The sequence below is a fragment of the Schistocerca cancellata genome, chromosome 4 (assembly GCF_023864275.1).
Source record: "Schistocerca cancellata isolate TAMUIC-IGC-003103 chromosome 4, iqSchCanc2.1, whole genome shotgun sequence".
NCBI classification, from domain to species: domain Eukaryota; kingdom Metazoa; phylum Arthropoda; class Insecta; order Orthoptera; family Acrididae; genus Schistocerca; species Schistocerca cancellata.
In genome coordinates this window covers 641010430-641032600 of record NC_064629.1, presented here as the reverse complement: position 1 = coordinate 641032600, position 22171 = coordinate 641010430, and the positions used below count along the sequence as shown (strand labels likewise).

The 22171-nt window shown below is 42.4% G+C and overlaps 1 protein-coding gene across 8 annotated transcripts in view; it reads right to left on the bottom strand.

Annotated features, from left to right (window-relative positions):
- LOC126183251 (ensconsin-like) overlaps nt 1-22171 on the bottom strand; it is a 413080-nt gene that overhangs the window by 343376 nt on the left and 47533 nt on the right. For 3 of the 8 annotated variants that reach the window (XM_049925052.1, XM_049925058.1, XM_049925060.1), the window contains exon 1: nt 2077-2152. The exons of the other annotated variants lie outside the window; for them this stretch is intronic. In XM_049925052.1, coding sequence (XP_049781009.1) covers nt 2077-2137 — 61 coding nt within the window. In that variant the 5' untranslated portion in view covers nt 2138-2152. Of the gene's footprint in view, nt 1-2076; nt 2153-22171 lie in introns of those variants that run through there. 8 annotated transcript variants of the gene reach the window in all.

The window sequence follows — 22171 nt, the reverse complement described above, 5'->3', positions numbered from 1 at the left end:
ACCTGCGACCGTAGCGGTCTTGCGGTTCCAGACTGCAGCGCCTTTAACCGCACGGCCACTTCGGCCGGCGAACTGTATTTCATTTCCTGGTAATATGCCGTTGTGCAAACTGGGGTGAAGAATATCTCTGCTGCAGTCTTGAACTGCTCTTCGGTCCTGTCTTTTATCGCCAGGTCATTTCAAAGTAGTGTTTCCATCCCAATTGTCTTATAAGAATAAGACACCAATTCCATATAACTGTTCTGAACAATTTTTGAGTTGCGAATTAGTTAGTTTTGTGGGACCAATTGTATCTCATTTCCTGGTAGTGAGCCGCTGTACTGCACCTTCTACATGCGTCTGCTAACACTATGTTCATTAAAAGACAACATATGTTACACGGAAGGAAGTCTTTTGTCATACTCAGACTGATTTCTGATATTCAGAGCATACAAAACCCACTCGTGAAAAGTAAGATTACTCTCGAATACAGAATTCTTTCACGTCTGAAACTGGAGATGACTGTAAGAAAATTACAAAAACTAATCGTGCCCTCCCAAAAAACCCTGGCTTCACCTATTATTTCTCTCGGAGTCCTCATTCGACACAATCATTCCTCTTCTCCTATCGTCACGCCATCTGATCACTTAACGGTCGAATGGCACACTTCAGTAAAGCAGGAATTCTCCCCGAGGTTAGACTGTGGTTGCAACAAAAAGAGACCCTGCGCAGTGACAAAACTGCAAAATCAGAAACTTACGTTACGGGCAGAGTGAATTTTGAAGGTTGAAGGCAAACACGGGCAATGCTGTTGACATTCAGTTTCCGAATCATCAGCATCGGCAGGCATTCTTCGGCACCTTTAAATCTACCTACCACAAAGATTTCCGTTAAACTCGTGTAGCCTCAGTGCAGCTGCTGGCCTTACAAGAAAAGCTGACTGGTGCAGAGAAACACGTATTGATCGGGACATGAAGCGTAGACCCGCAACGAAATAACACGCCAGGTACATGCAGTAACATGACGACATCGTGCAGCATGGTAAAACGTCCCTCAGCAATTAAAATGACGTTCAAGCGAGAGAAATCATTTGTCATAACAATGACCCAATTATATCACAGCTAATTCGCTTCGCATTAATCAACGTTGGAATAACGAAATACACGCGCAAAACATTGTTCTCTACGTGGTCTACCTGTTGCAATGCTGACCTGCCGATAGCTTGTGAGAAAGGGCCCTAAATGAATTTCCGACGCAAAAAGATCTCACAGTTTTGCGAAATCCCTCGTAAAGCACTAAAACACATTTCATTAATAAATTAACTTTATGAATTCCCTTACTCCTTGTTAATAAAATAAACAGACTGCCAACAACAGTACGGTTCTCTCGCATATTTCCGCATCAATAATGTCAAACAGTAATTGTATTCAAAAATACCTTTCGGGCAACCAGCGCAATAAACGACGGGTGAGGAGTATTTTATTACTGTGCTGTGTTTCTTAGAAGTAGACTTTACAAATACTAAACTGTGTTATCTGAATATTACCGCAATGCAGTACATTTCTCACAGCCGTAAGAATTATAAGTAACAGCTCAATATACCTCTGTCAGCTATAATACATTTTCAATTGTGCGACAGCCTTTCTTAAAGATGACACACAAGTTAATTCGCTTTAGGCTATTTTATTCGCGATGTCCCTTGCTGGCATGTTCGTGCAGTTGAATTTCGTCTGACCTCATTTTCGAATCTTTCTGCATGTCGCACAGCCGAGCTGCTGCCGGAAAAATGTCATTGTTCATTCCGTTCCTAAACAACATTACTTTGAAATCCGGCCAACAACGAGACGTACGAAAGCACAACGTTTTCGTACACACACTGCGCAGATAAATAAAAAGCACACTACTGTACCACTCCCTATACTGCAAAATAGCTGTAAGCAAACTGCGAATGCTAAAAAGCCTTCTAAGTCAAGAGATTTCGTTAACTGCGGTGCAAAAGCAGAAACAGAGACGCTCTCGTCTCTCCCGTGCGATATACAAATTCGCTCGAAGGCTGGAATGAAAGCTGGGAATGCGGCGGGTTTCGCGTGTCTTTACCTTTAAGGATTGTTGTGATAGGTTGAGGGTCCGCCGAATTGATCCGCCTACAGCACCACATGGTAGGAAAAGTAGAGGAGGGCAGGGCTGGGCTGAGCTGAGCTGCCGCGCGAGCTGGCGGCCTACGTCTGGGCGTCTGGCGTCTGGCGCTCGGCGCAGCGCCGCACAGTCAATACGCGGCGTCGAAGCCACCGTCTGCGACTGCGCGCCGCCACCTGCCGCATCTCACGTCTTACCCCTCACGTCTCGTATGTACAAATCCCACAAATAAGTACGAGGGAAGCACTTTTCGGTGAAAACGCTGAGATTTAGTATATAAGTACAGCCATCTATTAGAAAACTGGAATCTCACTGACTGGAGCGGAACTGTCTTCAATGATTATTCCCGTTTCGAACTGAGCCCCGATGACGGCGAAGACGTGTCTGGAGACGCCCCGGACAGCGGTGGGACACCCAGCTGACTTTCACCCGCCATACGGTCCGACAACCAGGATCATGCCTGGGGTGCCATTTCATTTCGTAGCAGTATCCCTTTTATTATCATCCGCGGCACCCTTACAGCATAGCAGAACGTCGACTGTATTCTACGCCCCGTTTTGTTGCCCTTCGTGGCAAGCCATCCTGGGCTTACATTTCAGCAAGATAATGGCCGTCCGCACACGGCTTCCTGCTTGCCGAACCCTATCATGGACAGCAAGGTCGCCTGATCTCTCACCAAATGCGAACGTTTTGAGCATTATGGGCAGGTCCCCTCGACCAGCGCTGAATTTTGACGATGTAACGCGCCAATTGGACAGAATTTGGCACGATATTCGTCCGGAGGACATCCAACGACTCTATCAATCAATGCCAAGCCAAATAACTGCTTGCATACGGGCAGAGATGGCCCAATGCGTTATTGACTTCCTCAATTTGTGAAACTCTTTCTCTTGTTAAATCGTCAAATTTTTCTGAAACTTTCAAAAAATGGCTCTAAGCACTATGGGACTTAACATCTGAGGTCATCAGTCCCCTAGACTTACAAACTACTTAAACCTAACTAACCTAAGGACATCTCACACATCCAAGCCCGAGGTAGGATTCGAACCTGCGACCGTAGAAGCAGCGCGGTTCCGGACTGAAGCGGCTAGAACCGCTCGGCCACAACGGCCGGCTCTGAAACTTTAATCATTTGTTTGTCTGTACATGTACGTCACAGCTACCCATTTCCGTCCCCTTCGGATAATTCCTTCGTGGGGTGTCTTTTTTTGTATTAGGGTATACAATATACTAACTTCAGATTATGACTAACATTTCTATAGTAATCCAAATTTTCAAGAAACGCGACTTGATGTTCTTTATAATGATAATTGAAACGCGATGAGAATATGAACATGTGTTATATGTATGTATGTATTAAACCGGGGACCTAGAAAGGACGGAGGGACTTCGTCCCGCTGTAGCACTCAGTGGTTCACACCTCACACCCCACAATGGGCCACAACAGTCCGCTCACCCCACACTGAACCCAGGGTTATTGTGCGGTCCGGCCCCCAGTGGACCCCCCCCCCCCCACCCCCTAAATAACTACTTCAACCTAAATATAGTCTTTTAACATTTAAAGAATACAAATATTGAAAATTCAAGATTGATGATGTTTTTCATTGCATCAAATAATCAATGATACTTTACATGCCTAACGATAGTTAAGGCTGCTATTTAATTTTTCAGACTTTTTCAATGGAAGACTCTTCCATGACTGTTTTATGTACTCTAGGATGTATCCTCAACCAAGAAGCCAAAAAAAGAAACATCACTAGCACACAAATTCAGTGAACTATTAGACGACAGAAAAATGAGGAATAATACAGTGAAACAAAACAAGTCACAGAAAGGAAGGAAAGGAGATTAGGCTTCAATGTCCCAATGATGGGGAAGTCATTAGAGATGGAGCACAAGCTCAGATTAAGGAAGGATGGGAAAAGAAATTGTTTTTGCCCTTTACAAATGAATTTGCACAGACCACCTCTGAATAGCTGGAGGGGGATTTAAAGTGTCGTCCTACCACCTGGAGACCTAGGGTTTTATCCTGCACCACCATATCTGATGACTGAAGAACAATTAATTAATGAAAACCAAAGGAAATTGAGGAAATACACTCATGACGAAATACATGGGTTCCTCATAAATTCAAGTTCATTAAGTATCCTGATAAGCCCTTAAACCCATTTGAAACCCAAATTAAGGTTGACTTGAAAACAGTAACTTCCTGTTACATGACATACTGAAAAATGACAAATAAACGAAGTTCAAAACTCAAAATACACACATATGTGATTTTGCAGTCTAATGGCTAATACTCAAGCAAGAAATGGCACAATATGTGAAAGTAAACATTACACTCTCAGGTGATGCAATAAATCACATATTCACTCCAACAGATTACAACTTGAATAATTAGACATTCGCATCTTCTATAGAAATATTACAGTAAAACAACCAAAAAATGTCATTAGAATATAAATTAAGAATAATACATTTGGTAGTCTACTTTCATGGACCAACAATTGAACAACAAGTGACAGAGAGAAAAATAGTATATGAGAATATATGAAACAAATAATGTCTGAATAGTATTATGGTTGCACACAGAGACCAAAGTAACCACCAAATGCAGCATAGAGAGACTACATAAATATATAGCTTCGGTTTATAGATAGCAATGGATAACGAGCGCCAGAATTAATGATTTTCAGTGAAACAATAGCAAAAACTGTCGAATTTATAACCTATTATGTAAAAAAGCGTCAAAAATAATGTGAACAGGAACTCATGGGATCGTATGGCATGAATGTGGAGTATGGTTAAAGAGTAAGGTAAACACGTTATTTTCTCAATGAATATACGTTTAGAGTGACGGGAAATGTCCAGATGTGAGGTTTTGGTTACGAAAGAAAGTAATAGCATAAAATGGCAGCATTTTAAAGATGAGAAAGACTGATTATTTAGGCTGGGCAGCACCACCATATCCTTGTGTCGATATAAGGAAACCATTGATGTGCAGAAAGCTGTAATGAAAATACGGTAATCTGGACTACAATTTTAAACCAGTACATTTATCTCACGTACAGCTTTTTGAATAATTCTTAAGTAATTGATACATCACATTCCAAATATTGGTTCATCAAGACGACCCAGAGGACGATCAGACATCCCCGCCGAACATGAAAGTTAACTAGGGTCAAGAGCTGATGTAGATGCAGACGAAATAGGCATGAAAGGAATTATCATTCTTTTCATTTCATTCTGTGTGCGCGCGCATGTAAAAAGGGAAGCCCTTGCTCCATTTGGTGAAAAATAGCTAGTCTAAATCAGGAAGGTCACACGAATAAAAACTTGCCGCCCTTCTTGCTAACACAATACACTCGAAAAGATGTATGAACACGAACAGCTGCAAGCAACCGAGCCTGTATCACTGCAGCGTAGCTGGATGACGTGGTGGTAATCCCCTTTAGCCATCACTGAAACCAGGCTTCGTGGTTTTTATATAGCAACAGTCTGCTGCAAGCGAATTCCATTTCCGTCTCGACAGATATAATGTACGATGTTTGCCCAACACCTTAGATTACGCTGCATTACGACCTGCTGAAAATTGTGACACTTCAATGAGGGACAAGAATTATTACCACGACATACACTACTTAACCAGAAGATTATGCTACCCTTCTATCACGCAATGAACTTGAATTGAGTCAAGCAACGTGATACCAAAGGTATATAACAAATACAGGGATTAAAAAGAAATTATTCGGTCGACTACATGAGCACGGAATGAGGAAATATAGCGATATACGCGGTAGTTATAAATGTCAGATTGTTACCACAATGCAACAGAAAACGGATATCACAGAAACTGTGAGAATTATCAAATATTCACGTCCTGAAAAGGTTAGGAACACCCCGAACCTGAAAAATGGCGATTAAAACGGTTAGCAGACGACTGAACGTTGGAAGTTCATGGCTCATCCATGAATGTAGATGTATTAGGATTGTCACCCATTTTGTTAATCATAATTGGTGACTATCTGTGACAACACATGGGACGGTTGTCTCTGAGCACTATGCAAAAAGGGTTTCGCAGCAGAAGATGCACATGTTTGCTCTTACTGACCTAACACTGTCAGTTGAGACTGCAGTGCACAAGAGAAAACTGTCATTGGACGGTGAACAATGAAAATGAACTGCCTACTCAGATGAATCACACGTCCTCTTACATTACGTCCATGTCGTCTTCTAGACGTACCCGATCGACAAATCCTCTACGAAAACTACACGTGAAGAAAGCAGTGCTCCAGGAGCGACATTTCTATAGAACGTATTACGTAGGCTGTGGACTACGTCAGTGAAACTGTTGGTCACGTGTACCCACTTCCCGACAATCATAAAAGAATTACCAGTCGACAAAGAAAGAGGACAAAAAGGATTTATTGCTGCCCCCTTCTGCCTTCTCCGTTATAGAATTTCTTAGGAGAACCAACTTGTCTACACACATTCACATGTGTGTTAAGTTTTGCATGAATCTGAAAAAAAATTCAATGTTTAAAATGTTGGACTCCTTCGACATCCTCAAGGACAGTTTCATTTTGGATTTGTTCCGGAGATAGTTGAATATCAGTTCTATACATATTGTATTTTTGTTTTTGTGTTATGTTACACATCCTCCAAAATTTCCTCCCAATAATCTATGAAAGGAACGTAGTACTTAACTTGATTAAGTAAAACGTCAGCGTAGGTCCCACAAGGAGGAGGAGGAGATAAGTGTTTAACGTCCCGTCGACAACGAGGTCATTAGAAGCGGAGCACAAGCTCGGATAAGGGAAGGATGGGGAAGGAAAGCGGTCATACATTTTCGAAGGAACCATCGCGGCATTTACCTTGGGTGATTGAGGTAAATCACGGAAAACATAAATCAGGATGGCCGGACGCGAGTTTGAACCGTCGTCCTCCCAAATGGCAGTCCAGTGTGCTAACCACTCCGCTACCCCGCTCAGTAGGTCCCATACACCACCTCCATGTAGTCTTCAGCAATTGTATGATAAGCACGAAGGCTTCCTGCCACCTTTATCCTACTCTGTACCAAGGATTTAACGGAGGAGTGCTGAAAAGTAATTCATCGGAATTTTTTAGATGAAAACTTCTGAAGATTTTTAAGTAAGGCAAACGTCATTAACAGTCTACACCTTTATTCTTCATGCCTACATATTTATTTCTCAATATAGTCACTCCGGCAACAAACGCATTTCTTTCAACGAGAAGCAGTTTGTTGATACCGTCACAGTTGAATGTTAGACTTCGTTGACGAAGCCACAACTTCACCTCTGCTTGCACCGATTCATCATTATCAAAGTGAAGTTCCCTAAGGTGATCTTTAAGTTTTGGAAACAGATGAAAATCGGACTGGGCCAAGTCGTGTTTGCATGCTGAGTGGTCGATGACAGTGAAGCCAAGGTGTCGGACTGTTACAGATGTCGCAGCGCTCGTGTGTGGCCTGGCATTGTCATGTTGAAGCAGAGGATGCTCCATGTGTGGACGAACTCTTCGAATTCGAAACTCGATTACAGCACACGCATCGACATAGTTACATTACACACCGCCATGTTTCAAGCTACAATTCAGAGTCCTCTAGCGGCAGAGGACAGCAAATATGTAGACATGAAGAATGAAGATGTAGAATGTTAATAATGTTTGTTCTATTTAAAAAAGAATTACGAGTTCTCACATAAAAAATGCGGAAACATTATTTTACAGCAGACCCTCGTAGAATCCATATGGCAACGAACTGCGACTGTTTTACATGAGAAAGAGAGGCCAAAGAGCAATTAGCAGGTTAGTCAAACTGTTTTTGGTTATCTGTGTATGTAAACAGCATGCTTGGAATGACGAAAGAAAGATCAATGGCAACAATAAACGAACTTCAGATTTGTGAGTTTCTGAATTAACAACCATTACAATACGCCTCGTTTTGATTAAAGAATAAAATCCCATTTTCAAGAAAGAACACAAAATATATCTACGCGACGATAAATATGATGCAATAACGCGAATGTAATTATATAATAATAAGCCAGTTGTCAGTTAAAAATTCTCATTATATTATTCTTTTTATCAATTACAAATTCTTATTACAGTTTTCAAAAAATTAAATTTATTTCATATATGGTAACATGGTATGGAAGAGCCAAGTATAAAATACAAATATGAAGATATGTCTGAACATAATACAACATTGTTAGCGAAGTACGCAGCATCTTTACACATGTGAAAAGACTGCCATATATCGTGCAACTCCTGACGGTGGAGGCTCGAAGGAATGCGCAGGCCCGTGGTGTTGCTTTCTGCGCAAATCCCACAGGACGCGTCATCCAACAGCGCGTAACAACTTGTCCTGCCTCAACAGCAATTTCGTGTTTTCGTCAGCGAACTACTATTTTTGATAAACAGGAAACAGCCACTGGTGTCACAAGAGTAGGAAAAGAAATTTGTCTTTATGAATGGAGAACGCCATAAACAAAGAAATAATGCTGTTTTAAAAATCCGTAAGTTGGGTCGTCAGGTGTGGGCAGTTAGATATTTACAAACTGTGATCAATGCATAAAGACCACCTACGTAATGCTTTTAGGTTCATCTTTCACGAATGCGTAGCAGCAAACCAACATCGAAATGCTGCAATACCCTTTCGGTAATAGTCTTACGGCGTAACCTAAATACTTTACGCTGAATGTACCCCTTAATGTTGACATGTAAGTTGAAGGATATTATTCCACCGAACTCTATTTTAAATTACTTTACCTTGCACTACTAGTTTCGGACATAGCCCATTTTCAAGTACATCTACAGCAACATATGTGGATACATTATCCCCGTCTCATCATAAAATCGCGTGCCGTGTGTATTTATGCACAGCACGGCCGTCGACGTTGATCATTTAAAATCTAAGGTTTATGACATGATAGTGGTTGCGAGGACAATGTCTTCCTGGTGTTACTGATTAGATGCAGCGTTTTAATAGCGTGATAAAGCTATTGTTCTCGCTACCACTGTCATGTCGTGCACCTTATATTTCACGTGGTGTATAAACACGCCCGGCACGCGATTATTTGACGAGGCGAGGTTAATGTATCCACATCTGCTGCTATAGATCCACTTGAAAACGGGCCGTGTCCGAAACTAGTAGTGTACGATAAAGTAACTTAAAATACAGGCAGGTGGAATAATGTCGTTCTTCAAATTTATCGAGGCTGCAGTGCCAACCCAGAAGAAATTGATAGATGTATTGTTCCCTGAAGTCTCGTAAATGCTCAATTCTATTGACATTCGCCGATCCCGTGCCATATTCTTGGAGCCACTCAAACAAACAAGTGCCCGATAACAACGCACTTTTTTCATTGCTAAATATATCATTGTCGTTTGGGATAGAAGTGTGACACTGTCGAACTGCACTGTGTCAGTAATGGCATCGGGATTCCAGGAACGAATCGCTGACTTCTCTACGGGCAGCAAATGCAAAAGTGCTGGTCAAATGACACCAAGAACGTGCACAGCAGACGCCATGCACAAACTGCCATTGACATCAAACACGCACAAGGTCATCCACGCGAAGGAATGAAAACGTGACCCGATTATACCTCCATTTATTATGTGGACAATACATGGACCCATCATCAGGTATTCTAAAATGAGTCATTTATTTTATATTTTTAACAATATTAATGTACAAAATTGGAGACATTATTCATAATTTACTTGTCCTATTACAAAGCTATTACAAATGTGTCAATAAATAAATAAATCCAAAACACTTCCTGAACAACTCCTAACAAAGAAAAATTAAATAAAACAAAATATGGAGTAAATGGAAACAAGAGAACAATAATATAATAAACCACTAAGCAAACCGGTACATCAACACCACTCAATAACCATCGAACTGTCAAGTCGTATGTTAGTTGTCCGCACTGATGAACCAGCAGGCGATGCAGACAATTCTGTGAGTGTCTGTCAGAGTGTATCAGTTGTCAAAAGAGCCACTTGCTTCGACCGTTTGCTCATACTCCCGTTTTGACCTTTATAAAACACCGAAAAACCATTTCGTTTCCCAATTATGATAAAACGTTCATTAACAAGTCCAGTCACTTGGCGCTACGGAGTCGCACGATGATTCTTCGCGGTCGTCACGAGTTCAAGTGGCTGAGTTTACAGATTGAGGAGTTGCTCACAATTCACTAAGGTTTTTTTTCCACGCCCTGGTACCATTAGTGGAATCTGCACAATAAAATTCTACCGACTAAACACTGAAAACGATTCGGTTTCACTCTAAAATATGTACTGGAATGGAAGACAAAAGCTAGACAGATATTTCAGTACAGTAGTTTTTCTTTAAATGCTTCACTACACGCATTCCAGGTATCTGGCATAAACTTTAAGTAATTAAGGCCCCATTGGCATTAACAACTGACGTGACTTAACTTAAAGTAACTTTATGAGCTAGTGGAATGGCGTTGATTAGAGGAACACACATATGAGGTTCAATCACATCAAAAATAAAGTATATAATAAAAATGGAAAATGGAGCAAGTAGCCAGTAATTTGATACGCATGTTCCTAACAGTACGCTAGATGTTCACTATGTGGCAGCATCGTACAGATACACGAAAATAGGTACATGGGGAGTCGATGGCCGTCCAGTAAGTTACTTGAACTAGAGAGGAACAGAGTTATGTTATATGGTTTTCTAGATACACAAGGTGTGAAACCGACCGAAATTCAACACAAAAAATAGAGGTACAACACGGTGAGGCACGCCTGAAACGGCAGAAAACCTACGAGTAGAGTCCGGAGTTCGCATATGGTGTGACGTCCGGGGCCGATGCTCCTCGTCCGTGTCAGGCAAATTGTATTGTGACTCGAAAGAACACCGGAGGCATTGGAGCCATTGCGATGGATAACCGACGCGTAAGACTGGATGACACTGCAGCAACTGTAAACGTTAGTTATGGCCCAGCACATAACGCTGTGCATGACATGCTTCAGTTGTACAACGTGTCTGCCAGATAGGTTCCGCGCAGTTGATCCTGAATTGATTCAGTGGCGTGCTGACGCATGTGAGCAACTGCGTTGTGTTGAACTAGGCGATGCACACCTTGCTAGAATCGTCATCGGGGGCACAAACTGGATCCACTACCATCGACCATAAACGAAGAAAGGGACTAAGGGATGGCGACATTCCTCGTGATACGAACCAAAGGAGTTCCGAAAGGCTACGCGGACTCTCTTTTTGAACGAATAACACCATCTCGGAGAGTTATAAGTCGTAAAGGACCACTGCTTTATACTCAGACGTCCTAAGGAAATTAACTTCGGCCTACAATCAAATCGAAACGACGTGGATTGTTGGCTGTTGGGGCTCTGTTGCAAAATGACAACGCACGATCCGTGCAACAGTTGGGACAATTATACACGTCATGTCTGAATACCATCCGCATTCACCACACTCATCAGATCGTTCCCCAAGCTATTATCATGTGTTTGAGCCACCCAGAGATGCGCTGGACGGCACGAAGTTCCGCTCTGATGAAGTGGTACACCATGCGGTGCTATGTTGCCTGCACAGGTCTCCCAACGAATTTTCTGCGTGGATTCACGCTGGCGACCTTGAGTTGGGTGTGGAGGAGATCATGTAGAAATGTGATACTCTTTATGCGGTCTGTACACTACAAATAATTTTTTTTTTAAATTTAGGTCCAAGAGAACCGGGCTAACAGCCGAAATAAATTTTTTGAACCACTATAATCTTTGCACTGGCTGTCGTAACTTGGATTCAAATATCCTTTTATATTATAATCCAAGTGAACAGTGAGTGCAGCAGAGTACATTCAAAAAATTGTCATACGACTCACACAATTCAAATTTAATAGGCTTTTGAATACTCAGTCATTGGGGACGACTGAAGATACAATTAATAAATTAACACTTTCATTGAAAAACAAAAAACAGATAGGAACTTCTCCCAACGCAAGCGATTATTCCGGTACTTAACAGATACACAAAATATGGCATATCTGAAAATGGTTCATAAAAATCACACAAATGTTGCTTAGTTTTCTAGTGCATTTTCTTAACAAACGTGTTTGTTTGCAAAAAGCTGCTGAACCACGAAATTAGTCTCATGTTTCACACCGGTATGCACTCTTTATATCGGACCATTTTCTCCACATTGTTCTCTCGCTTTTTTTAATATTTCATACATCTCCTCCTCCTTTTCAATACATCATGTTTGGAAACATATATGCGGTGTATTGGCCCTTTTAATTCTGCACTGTAACTGTAAAACTTGAAAGACAACGAAGGATACATGATATTGCAATGATCTTAATAATATAGACCAGGTACAATAAAAATGATTCGACGTGGATGTCCCCGCCAGAAGTCCCCGATAAAGCGTCATCGAATGATTTAAGGTATATAGACAGCTTTGATGTCCAAGCTGCTCACGGGCGTCCCCGTAAACACGTTAAGTCAGGGGAACTTCAGTAGATACTCAACAGCGCGAACAAGCAAGCTGTTCGCTTACTTGCATGAGCACTCTGTAACGCGCCACACCATATTACTATGTTTTTCTGTGTTCTTTGGATTTTATTTGGTTACGTTTTGGAGAGCTCATACTAAACACATGGCAACTTTGTGACTCATGACTGGATTTGATTAAGCTCGCAACGTGGACAGCTAAGACACTCGTTACTTCGCCGCGCGGGATTAGCCTAGCGGTCTGAGGCGCTGCAGTTATGAACTGTACGGCTGGTTCCGGAGGAGGTTCGAGTCCTCCCTCGGGCATGGGTGTGTGTGTTTGTCCGTAGGATAATTTAGGTTAAGTAGTGTGTGAGCTCAGGGACTGATGACCTTACCAGTTAAGTCCCATAAGATTTCACACACATCTGAACACACTCGTTCCTTCTATCTGAAATCGTCCGGGACCTACACCCGATCGCAGCATCACTGCGCCCAACACCAGCTTTATCAGACATAAATGAAGGCACTGGCCTTTATTTACCAGTTACATAGTTTCATTTGTACCTCCACGGTACGAAGTTCCACTTGATTACGGATCGTTGATATTCCTGCTCGGTCTGGTCCAAGCTCCCAGAGAAAACTGCTCAGCGTTTGCAGTGCTGAGTGTTGTTTCTAAGTAACTAACGGTTAAGTTGTGATCAACATAAACGTTGGTTTGTACACTGCACCGCTTTACTTGGAACGACCTTACTGATGATAGGATGGCCATTTCTTCTTCCGAATTTTAAACTGCTATGGGGAAACCAACAATTTAACGTGGACTCATAACCAGGGTGCACCTTGACAGTTTTGGAACGACTAGGGCCTAAAGTTTGACCTTTTATATTTATGCGGCCATACTGTTCGTAGCTGCTTTACAATTCGTGAGGGTATTTTATATTTGTGGTTTGACACTCATCCACTTAGCCACCGAGCCACTCTCTTGGTAATTATGGCATTTATCACTTCTCAACATGTCAATGCAGATCTACTATTACCCTCCACCACAAGAGCAGGCCAATGTGGCGGTTGGTGGTAGATGCTCTTTCGAGCTTTATAGCCCGAATGACAAAGACTAGCCGGCCGCGGTGGTCTCGCGGTTCTAGGCGCGCAGTCCGGAACCGCGCAACTGCTACGGCCGCAAGTTCGAATCCTGCCTCAGGCATGGATGTGTGTGATGTCCTTAGGTTGGTTAGGTTTAAGTAGTTCTAAGTTCTGGGGGACTGATGACCACAGCTGTTAAGTCCCGTAGTGCTCAGAGCCATTTGAACCATTCGACAAAGACTATGGCGGGCATTACGGAAGGAAGTTTAGGGTTTAACTGCCTGTCGACGACGAGATCATAGGAGACTGAGCACTAACTCAGGCTGGGGAAGCAAATCGGCCGTGTCCTTTTCAAAGAAACGAACACCACATTTGCCTTAAGTCATTTAGCGAAAACCTGGAAAATCTAAATGTGGATGGTCGGATGGGGCTCTGAAATGCGGAGTGCTTACCAGTGTTGCACTGCTGCGCCAACTCGCTAGGTGTGTACACTATGATCCGGTCCCAATACAGTATCTTCGGTATAGACTATAGAGTATGGACGGAGCACCACACAGAGTTAGTGTCTGGCAATGGCCTGCAATTCACCCCGTCTGAGTTCCAACAGCTTTTATTCAAAAAGACACTGAAAAAACACATTATTACTAGCTATCTGATTATCACTTAATTATATCCTCTTGTGAGACAACCGAAATACGTCCAAGTCACAACTTTTAACTGATAAAATTATTTAAGATGTTACTTTTTCAGCAGTATTATTCGACAGAACAAAATTATCAATTTAGTCTAAATAAATTTTCCCTAAAACCAGTTTGGAAAAAGAAAGTATGGTACGCCCAACCATCGATAAGGTAGGAGGGTTTTTTGAGAGTGACAGCGGCTGCCTTGTATGAGAGACATTAAAATTATTTTTGAATGTGTTATGAAAGTTAACTTTATTTCCATATATAATCTTGCCTACCGTATTCTTCAAATAATTTGTGAGACCCTTTATTTTTAAATAATACAATACCAAACTGACACAAACTGATTACCGTTTTCATTTGTTTTGGCGTATCAACGTGACCTAATCATGCCTACTTGTGTCAGCTTGCAGGCATAACGCAGGTGGAGCTACTGACATTTCGTATAACGGAGAAACTGACCTAAGACCTTAAGCAGTAAACGATATAAGAGTATGGCATGTAACGCTTCCAGTTTACCAGAAACAGCACACAAAGGGACAGGCAAGGAAATTTTCCTAAAACGAACTTTTAGGAGATGGAAGTCCTTGAAGTAGGCGTCACATCAATGTTCTGCATCACACACAGCTGATACCAGAAAAGGCCAACACACACTTGTAGGTAAACAACAGGAAGCGTAGCGATCTGTTTCTACAACAATCAACTATATTAAGTCGTCATTTACAGTAATTTTTTAAACAGTAAATTATCATGGTGCAGGAAGTTTCTGTAATAGCGCCGTGGTTTCACGAAAAATTCTACCGCCTGAAAATTACATTTTACATGTGGTTTACAGAACTAAAGTAGCACAGTGTTGTTAGGAAAGAGAATAATATGTTTAATCAATTACGTGATGGTACAGAACGAGCTCAGGAGGAAAGTTGACACATTAAAACAATTGGTGCGGTAAGTGGGGTGAAGAGTTCAAATGGCTCTGAGCACTATGGGACTTAACATCTATGGTCATCAGTCCCCTAGAACTTAGAACTACTTAAACCTATCTAACCTAAGGACAGCACACAACACCCAGCCATCACGAGGCAGAGAAAATCCCTGACCCCGCCGGGAATCGAACCCGGGAACCCGGGCGTGGGAAGCGAGAACGCTACCGCACGACCACGAGATGCGGGCTGGGGTGAAGAGGGGCAACACTATTCTCTCTCTTACATTAAGTGGGGACTACGCGAGAAACTTCTGTAAGGCATCAATGCAGCTTAGCAATCACAGAAGAGGGTGATGATGATGATGATGATGATGATTAGTGGTTTATGACGCTAAACGATAACATCATTAGCGCCCTTGCTTGAAACAAATACAGACGACGGACATAAGTGGACGAGTCGTTAGAGCGTACTCTGTGAGGAAGAAAGTTCTTGAATGTCTTATGAAAGAGAAGAGGCACAAGTAAAGAAGATTGGCCCTCAGTGTCCCGTTGAAGTTGATGTCATTCGACACGGAGCACAATCTAGCTCTGGTGAAGGAGTGGGAATTACCTTTAATGCAACACTCAGCAAATCATAGAAAGTGATATTGAGAAATCAAAAAAACTTCAAGCGGTGTAGCCAGATGGGGATTTGGAAGCAGCTCTTTTCGCATAAGATTGCAATGCCATACAGCTAAAAGTTGCTCGGTGGGAAGACTGCTGTGGGGAGAAAAATGAAGGTGGCAGTGACAGGTTGACGTTTTGAATCGTCCGTCAGGTTCGGCAAGGCGGGGACTGCAGATTCACAACACTAAGGTGTTGGAAACGCTAATCTTGCAAAGACCGGTGGAAAAGAATGCCCCGCTCCAGATTCCATAATTAGCAAGCTTTGGGGCAGGGAAGAGTTACATTTATCAAATAGTAATCAACCATCCAAGATGGTTATGCAAGAAGTCAGATTACAAGAGCTGTTTTCGTAGACTTTACAGCAATATACGACACTATGAAACATTACTTATTATTAGAACGAGTTAAATCATCACAAAAGACTATTTCTGGATACACCCTATCAGGAATATTCAGAACCGAAGTCTCCTTGGAATTCCATAGCCAAATAAGCAGATGAAGGAAGCAGAAAAATGGCTTACCAGAAGAGAGTGTATTTGAGCATAGTTTGTTTAACGTCTATAAAAATGACACCTTTCTACCTGAAGGAATCTTAAGTTTCATGTACATTGACGACAGGCTTGTTACTGCCCGAGGCAAGAAATATGAAACTAAGGAGGAAAATTTGTTGATAACTCAATAAATCCTCTTTAAATACTACAAAAAAAAAATAAATACATTTTCCATCTGAGAAACAGGAAAGCGATCAAAAATCTTAAACAGCTCCTAGGAAGGAATAACATTGGAACAATATACAGCTACAAAATACTTAGGCGTTAAGTTGGACAACAGCTTGTCTGTTAATCAGCACAGTCAGAGCCCACAAGCTGAAAGTGGCCGACCGGAACAATGTGTGTAAACTGATGAGAATAACTTGGGGAGCACAACCAAAAACTGAGACTCCCACACTTGCTTTGTGCTATTCTACTGTGAAGTGCTACAGTAAATAAAAATATTAAAAACCTTTGATTTAGTTGAAGACTCAGAAACCTAATAACAACTAATTGGAGGTATTCTGCCAGATACTTTCTTGAAATGAATGCTCCCAGAATAAACGTCAGACGAGGAAGATGACTTCCAAACAAATATACACTGATCAGTCAGAATATTATGACCACCGACCTACTATCGATATACCGGGTCATCAAAAAGTTAGTATAAATTTGAAAACTTAATAAACCACGGAATAATTTAGATAGAGAGGTAAAAATTGACACACATGCTTAGAATGACATGGGGTTTTATTAGAACCATAAAACGAAGTATTGCTAGACGCGCGAAAGATCTCTTGCGCGCGTCGTTTGGTGATGATCGTGTGCTCAGCCGCCATTTTCGTCATGCTTGGCCTCCCAGGTCCCCAGACTTCAGTCCGTGCGATTATTGGCTTTGGGGTTACCTGCAGTCGCAAGTGTATCGTGATCGACCGACATCTCTAGGGATGCTGAAAGACAACATCCGACGCCAATGCCTCACCATAACTCCGGACATGCTTTACAGTGCTGTTCACAACATTATTCCTCGACTACAGCTATTGTTGAGGAATAATGGTGGACATATTGAGCTTTTCCTGTAAAGAAAATCATCTTTGCTTTGTCTTACTTTGTTATGCTAATTATTGCTATTCTGATCAGATGAAGCGCCATCTGTCGGACATTTTTTGATCGTTTGTATTTTTTTGGTTCTAATAAAACCCCATGTCATTCCAAGCATGTCTGTCAATTTGTACCTCTCTATCTACATTATTCTGTGATTTATTCAGTTTTCAAATTTATACTGACCTTTCGATCACCCGGTAAATACATCCAGGCGATAGCAGCGTCACCTGGGGATGAATAATTGCTAGTCAGTCATAGGCAAGGTGCATTTAGTGTCAGTGAGCGTTCTGTCCGTGTGTAGAATTGGGGAAGGCGCGCGATCTAAGTTGCACCGAGGGCAGATTGTGATGGCCCAGAGGCACGGAACGAGCATTTCGGAAACTGCACGACTTGGGTGTTCGAGGAGTGCTGCGGTGAGTGTCTTCAGCACGGGCGAAACCAAGGTGAAACCACGTCCAGACGTCGTGGGGTTGGGCGGTCACGCTCATCACAGATGTCAGACGTCGCAGGGTGGGCAGACTGGTAAAACACGACAGGTGGCTAACTGTGGCGGAACTAACATTAGACTTTAATGCTGCGTAGAGTACAACTGTGTCTGAACACACAGTGCACCAAACACTCCTCACGACTGGCATCCGCACCCGACGACTTATCCATGTGCCAATGTTAATACCACGACATCGGCAACTATGACTGAAATGGGTACGTGATCATCGGCACTGGACGTTGACGCAGTGACAGAGAGTTGCATGGTCTGATGAATCCCGATACCTTTTTCATGATGCTGCTGGGAGTATGCGAATCCTCCTCTTCCAGGGGAACAACTCCTTGACACCTGAACTGCGGGCCGGAGACAAGCCTGCGGCGGCTCCATTATGCTCTGGGAAACATTCACGTGGGTATCCACCACAGGTCCAGTGGAGCTCGTGCAAAGCACTATGACGGCCAAGGAGTATCGTGCACTGGTTGCAGAGCACGTATACCCCTTCATTACGATTATGTTTCCAGACGGCAGTGGCATTTTGCAAGACAATGCACCATGTCACAAGACCGGAAGTGTGATGGAGTGGTTCGAGGAACACAGTGGCGAGTTCCAATTGATGTGCTGCCCCCAACTCGCCAGATCTGAACCTGATCGAACACATCTGGGAGGTGACTGGCCGTGGCGTCAGAGCAAATCGCCTCCCTCCCCGGAATTCACGGGAATTAAGTGACTTATGTGTGTAGATGCTGTACCAACTCCTCCAGCAACCAATCACGGCCTCACTGCTTCCATGCTACGACGCGTCGCCGCTGTTATCCGTACCAAAGGTGGACAGACGGCTATTAGGTAGGTGGTCATAATGTACTGGCTGATCAGCGTAAGGTGTCCACATCTTACGCCAGAATGGGAGTAATTATAATAATTGTGCAGGAAGTTGCCATAGCAATTTCTCTAATCAAGAAAGGAAAAGCAACAAGCTCCGAAAATATTCATGCTGATGTGCCAAACAGATAAATTGTTCCATATTTTACAGTGTTATTAAATGACTGTCTCTTACGTAGAAGGATTCCTAACATGTGAAAAAGTTCTCTTGTAATATTAACAAAAGAGGACACTTAACATGATACCGCACCTGCAAAGCTATATCGATCAATTTACTTGCTTAGCACTTTAGGCGAAGTCCTGGAAAAAATTCTGTCAAACAGATTACACAGTCACAGAAAATTTTACGGAGTTAATGAATGCTAATTCGAAGTTAAAAGAATGTAAGACCATAGATGATGTGACTAAATACGCCATGGCTGTTATTGACGATGTACAAGCAAAATATGTGGTTGGGATCGTGACAGACATAGCCACAGGATACAAGTTACGATGGCCTGCTCCGTTTGCACGACTTCTGGAAATCGCCATTTATCCTTCTACTGTGCTTTTATGTAAAACTGTCAAAGACTGCAGTGAGTGGCACAATAACGAAGACAACATTGCAAAAATAATTCCGAAAGGCTGTCCATAGGGGATAGTGTGTGGAAATACTTGAAATACCGCAATCGAATCGCAGTTAAAGATCATACAAGAGAGCCTACTTACTTATGATGTCACCGCATATGCTGATGACATCACATGATTGTATCCCATGACTCCAGAGAAAATTTGGAGAGTAGTCAGTGATGTACTTCAATAACTGAAACATCATGTTCACAGAAAGAGCTTAAAGTAGACGCAAATAAAACAACATATATTCTCCTTAAAGACAATCTGAAAAGATATTCCACTGTAAAACACGAGAACGATGGCTGTGTTCGAAAAAGTGTGACAGACAGACATTTGAGGTCCTTCTAGACTAGAAACCGAAAGCCTTAGCACGTATTAGGGCAACCGGAGACCTACAAGAGTTATACAGAAAACTGTAACATTACTTACAAAGGAGTATTAGTTACCAAATTCTGTGTTTAAATGTACCACTATGATATTTTTATGGCAATGATCAGATCCCCAGCATGTGTATGGAATTAAAAACTACGAAATGAACATATCGCAGCCATATAGCGTCGCAGCCAGAGAGAAACAATCCTTAGACTGGCAGACGCTTTTAGTATAAAGCCTGTCTAAGTACGCCTGGCATTTGCCCTATCGACATAAAAGTATGGTGTCCGGGAGCTTGTCATCTTCTGCACAAGTACAAGACTTTATAAACCTGAACATGACTGGGAATACAACGCTAAAGGATTGGGTGACTGCTGAATAACGACGTAACTGGGATGCGAGAAGCGGAACACGACGAATCATCCGTCAGGAACCGCAAATAAATTACACAAACCTCTTAAAAAGAGATGATATTGTGTTTCGAGAGGATATGAGCTACACCCTATGTATGTATGTATGTATGTATGTATGTAGAATTAACAAGATCAGGGTAGAAACGAGCAATATTGATTAATGAGCAATCCTGAACATCACCATTTTAATGCGACATATGTACTGAATTTAGAAGAAAGGTTGTCCATACTATACTGCTCAGCAAAATTTAAGGATGAGAAAGATAAAGTAGCAGAACTGAGCGGAAACGTGGGAGTGTCTCCCACTCGTGCATACAACGTTGGACGGCACATGCCGTGAGGTCAGCGTGGCTATAGCACCAAATGGTGTTGGCCCTGCAATACAAGGCAGTTGAAAGAACGGGGCAAAGACAGTGTGTGTCCATCAACGAGCAGTTATAGTGTAATGTGGTGGTGTGGCCAGCGTGGGAGCCCGTTGCAGAGCATGCGCTGCTGTCCGTAGTGATCACGCACCCCATTAAGAACCATTCCTTGCATTCTGTAATGTCTAGGGGACCATAATAAATCGCGGTGACTTCAATGTAATTATTGTCTTTCAATAAATGTGTCATTTCTGTTCGACTCATTGCGTATTTCTTTCACTTACCTTCTGTACTACACTGTAGCAATTCTTTCTGTATATGGTCTAATTTTCATCGAGCTATGTTAGTTGGCAGTTGATATCATGGGAAAGTTACTTTCGTCCTTAAGTTTTGCACACCAGTGTATAAAAACGCCAGTAGAAGTCGCAGCAGCTAGTAGGTATGTAAGCTGGGGCCGACCGCTAGAGCCTGAACTACCAAACTGACCCACTTACCGCATTAACAATGATACAGCTGATGTTTGCCGCCGGGACTCCGCTACTCGTGTTGCGCAATCTTAAAGTGCACTTCCCTCTTATCGTGCCCCTCTTCCCTCTAATAGTTAACAGCCCGCGGCGGTGCGACCATATTAAGCTCTCACAGTGCCTACAACATATTCTTTGGCTCTGAGAGCTATGGGACTTAACGTCTAAGGTCATCAGTCCCCTAGAGCTTAGAACTACTTAAACCTAACTAAACTAAGAACATCACACACATCCATGCCCGAGGCAGGATTCGAACCTGCGACCGTAGCGGTCGCGCGGTTCCAGACTGTAGCGCCTAGAACCGCTCGGCCACCCCGACCGGCAACATATTCTTTCCGGAGGAAAAGTAGTTGCAGAGTGATACTCTAGCGAATAACGTATACGCAGTTAAATTAGGTGTCGTGTTTTCCCTGGTCAATTCAAGACAAAAGTCTCCAGATGAATCCAGTGAGGATGCGGTGTTGTATGCTGTCACTGCGTTACTGTGAGACTTACGAGGCACTCTGAATGTGTCGGGCCGTCGATAAGGTACTACGAAAATTGTCCTGATGACATGGTAGTCGTCTTACACTCAGAGGATGAAAACGGATTTGTGGCGGAAATACTTCTAGTGGACTGGATAATATAACACAGACCAGACACAGTCAACAATAGCATTATTCTAGTAATGCAGTCTGTAGTTGTAGTGAATAATCATACATTGACATCTTTAAACAGTTTAGTACAGACTTTCAGCGCTGGAACGTGAGTAGCTCAAGGGATAGCGGACCATGTTTACTATGTTACACGACGCATCTACTTTACGTTACATAGCTTTAAACTAACATTTAGTTTCATGCTGTTAAGTGCTGGTTTATTTGGAAATATTACGATAGGTATAATAAAGAAATTCAACAGTTGGTAATAATTTTAT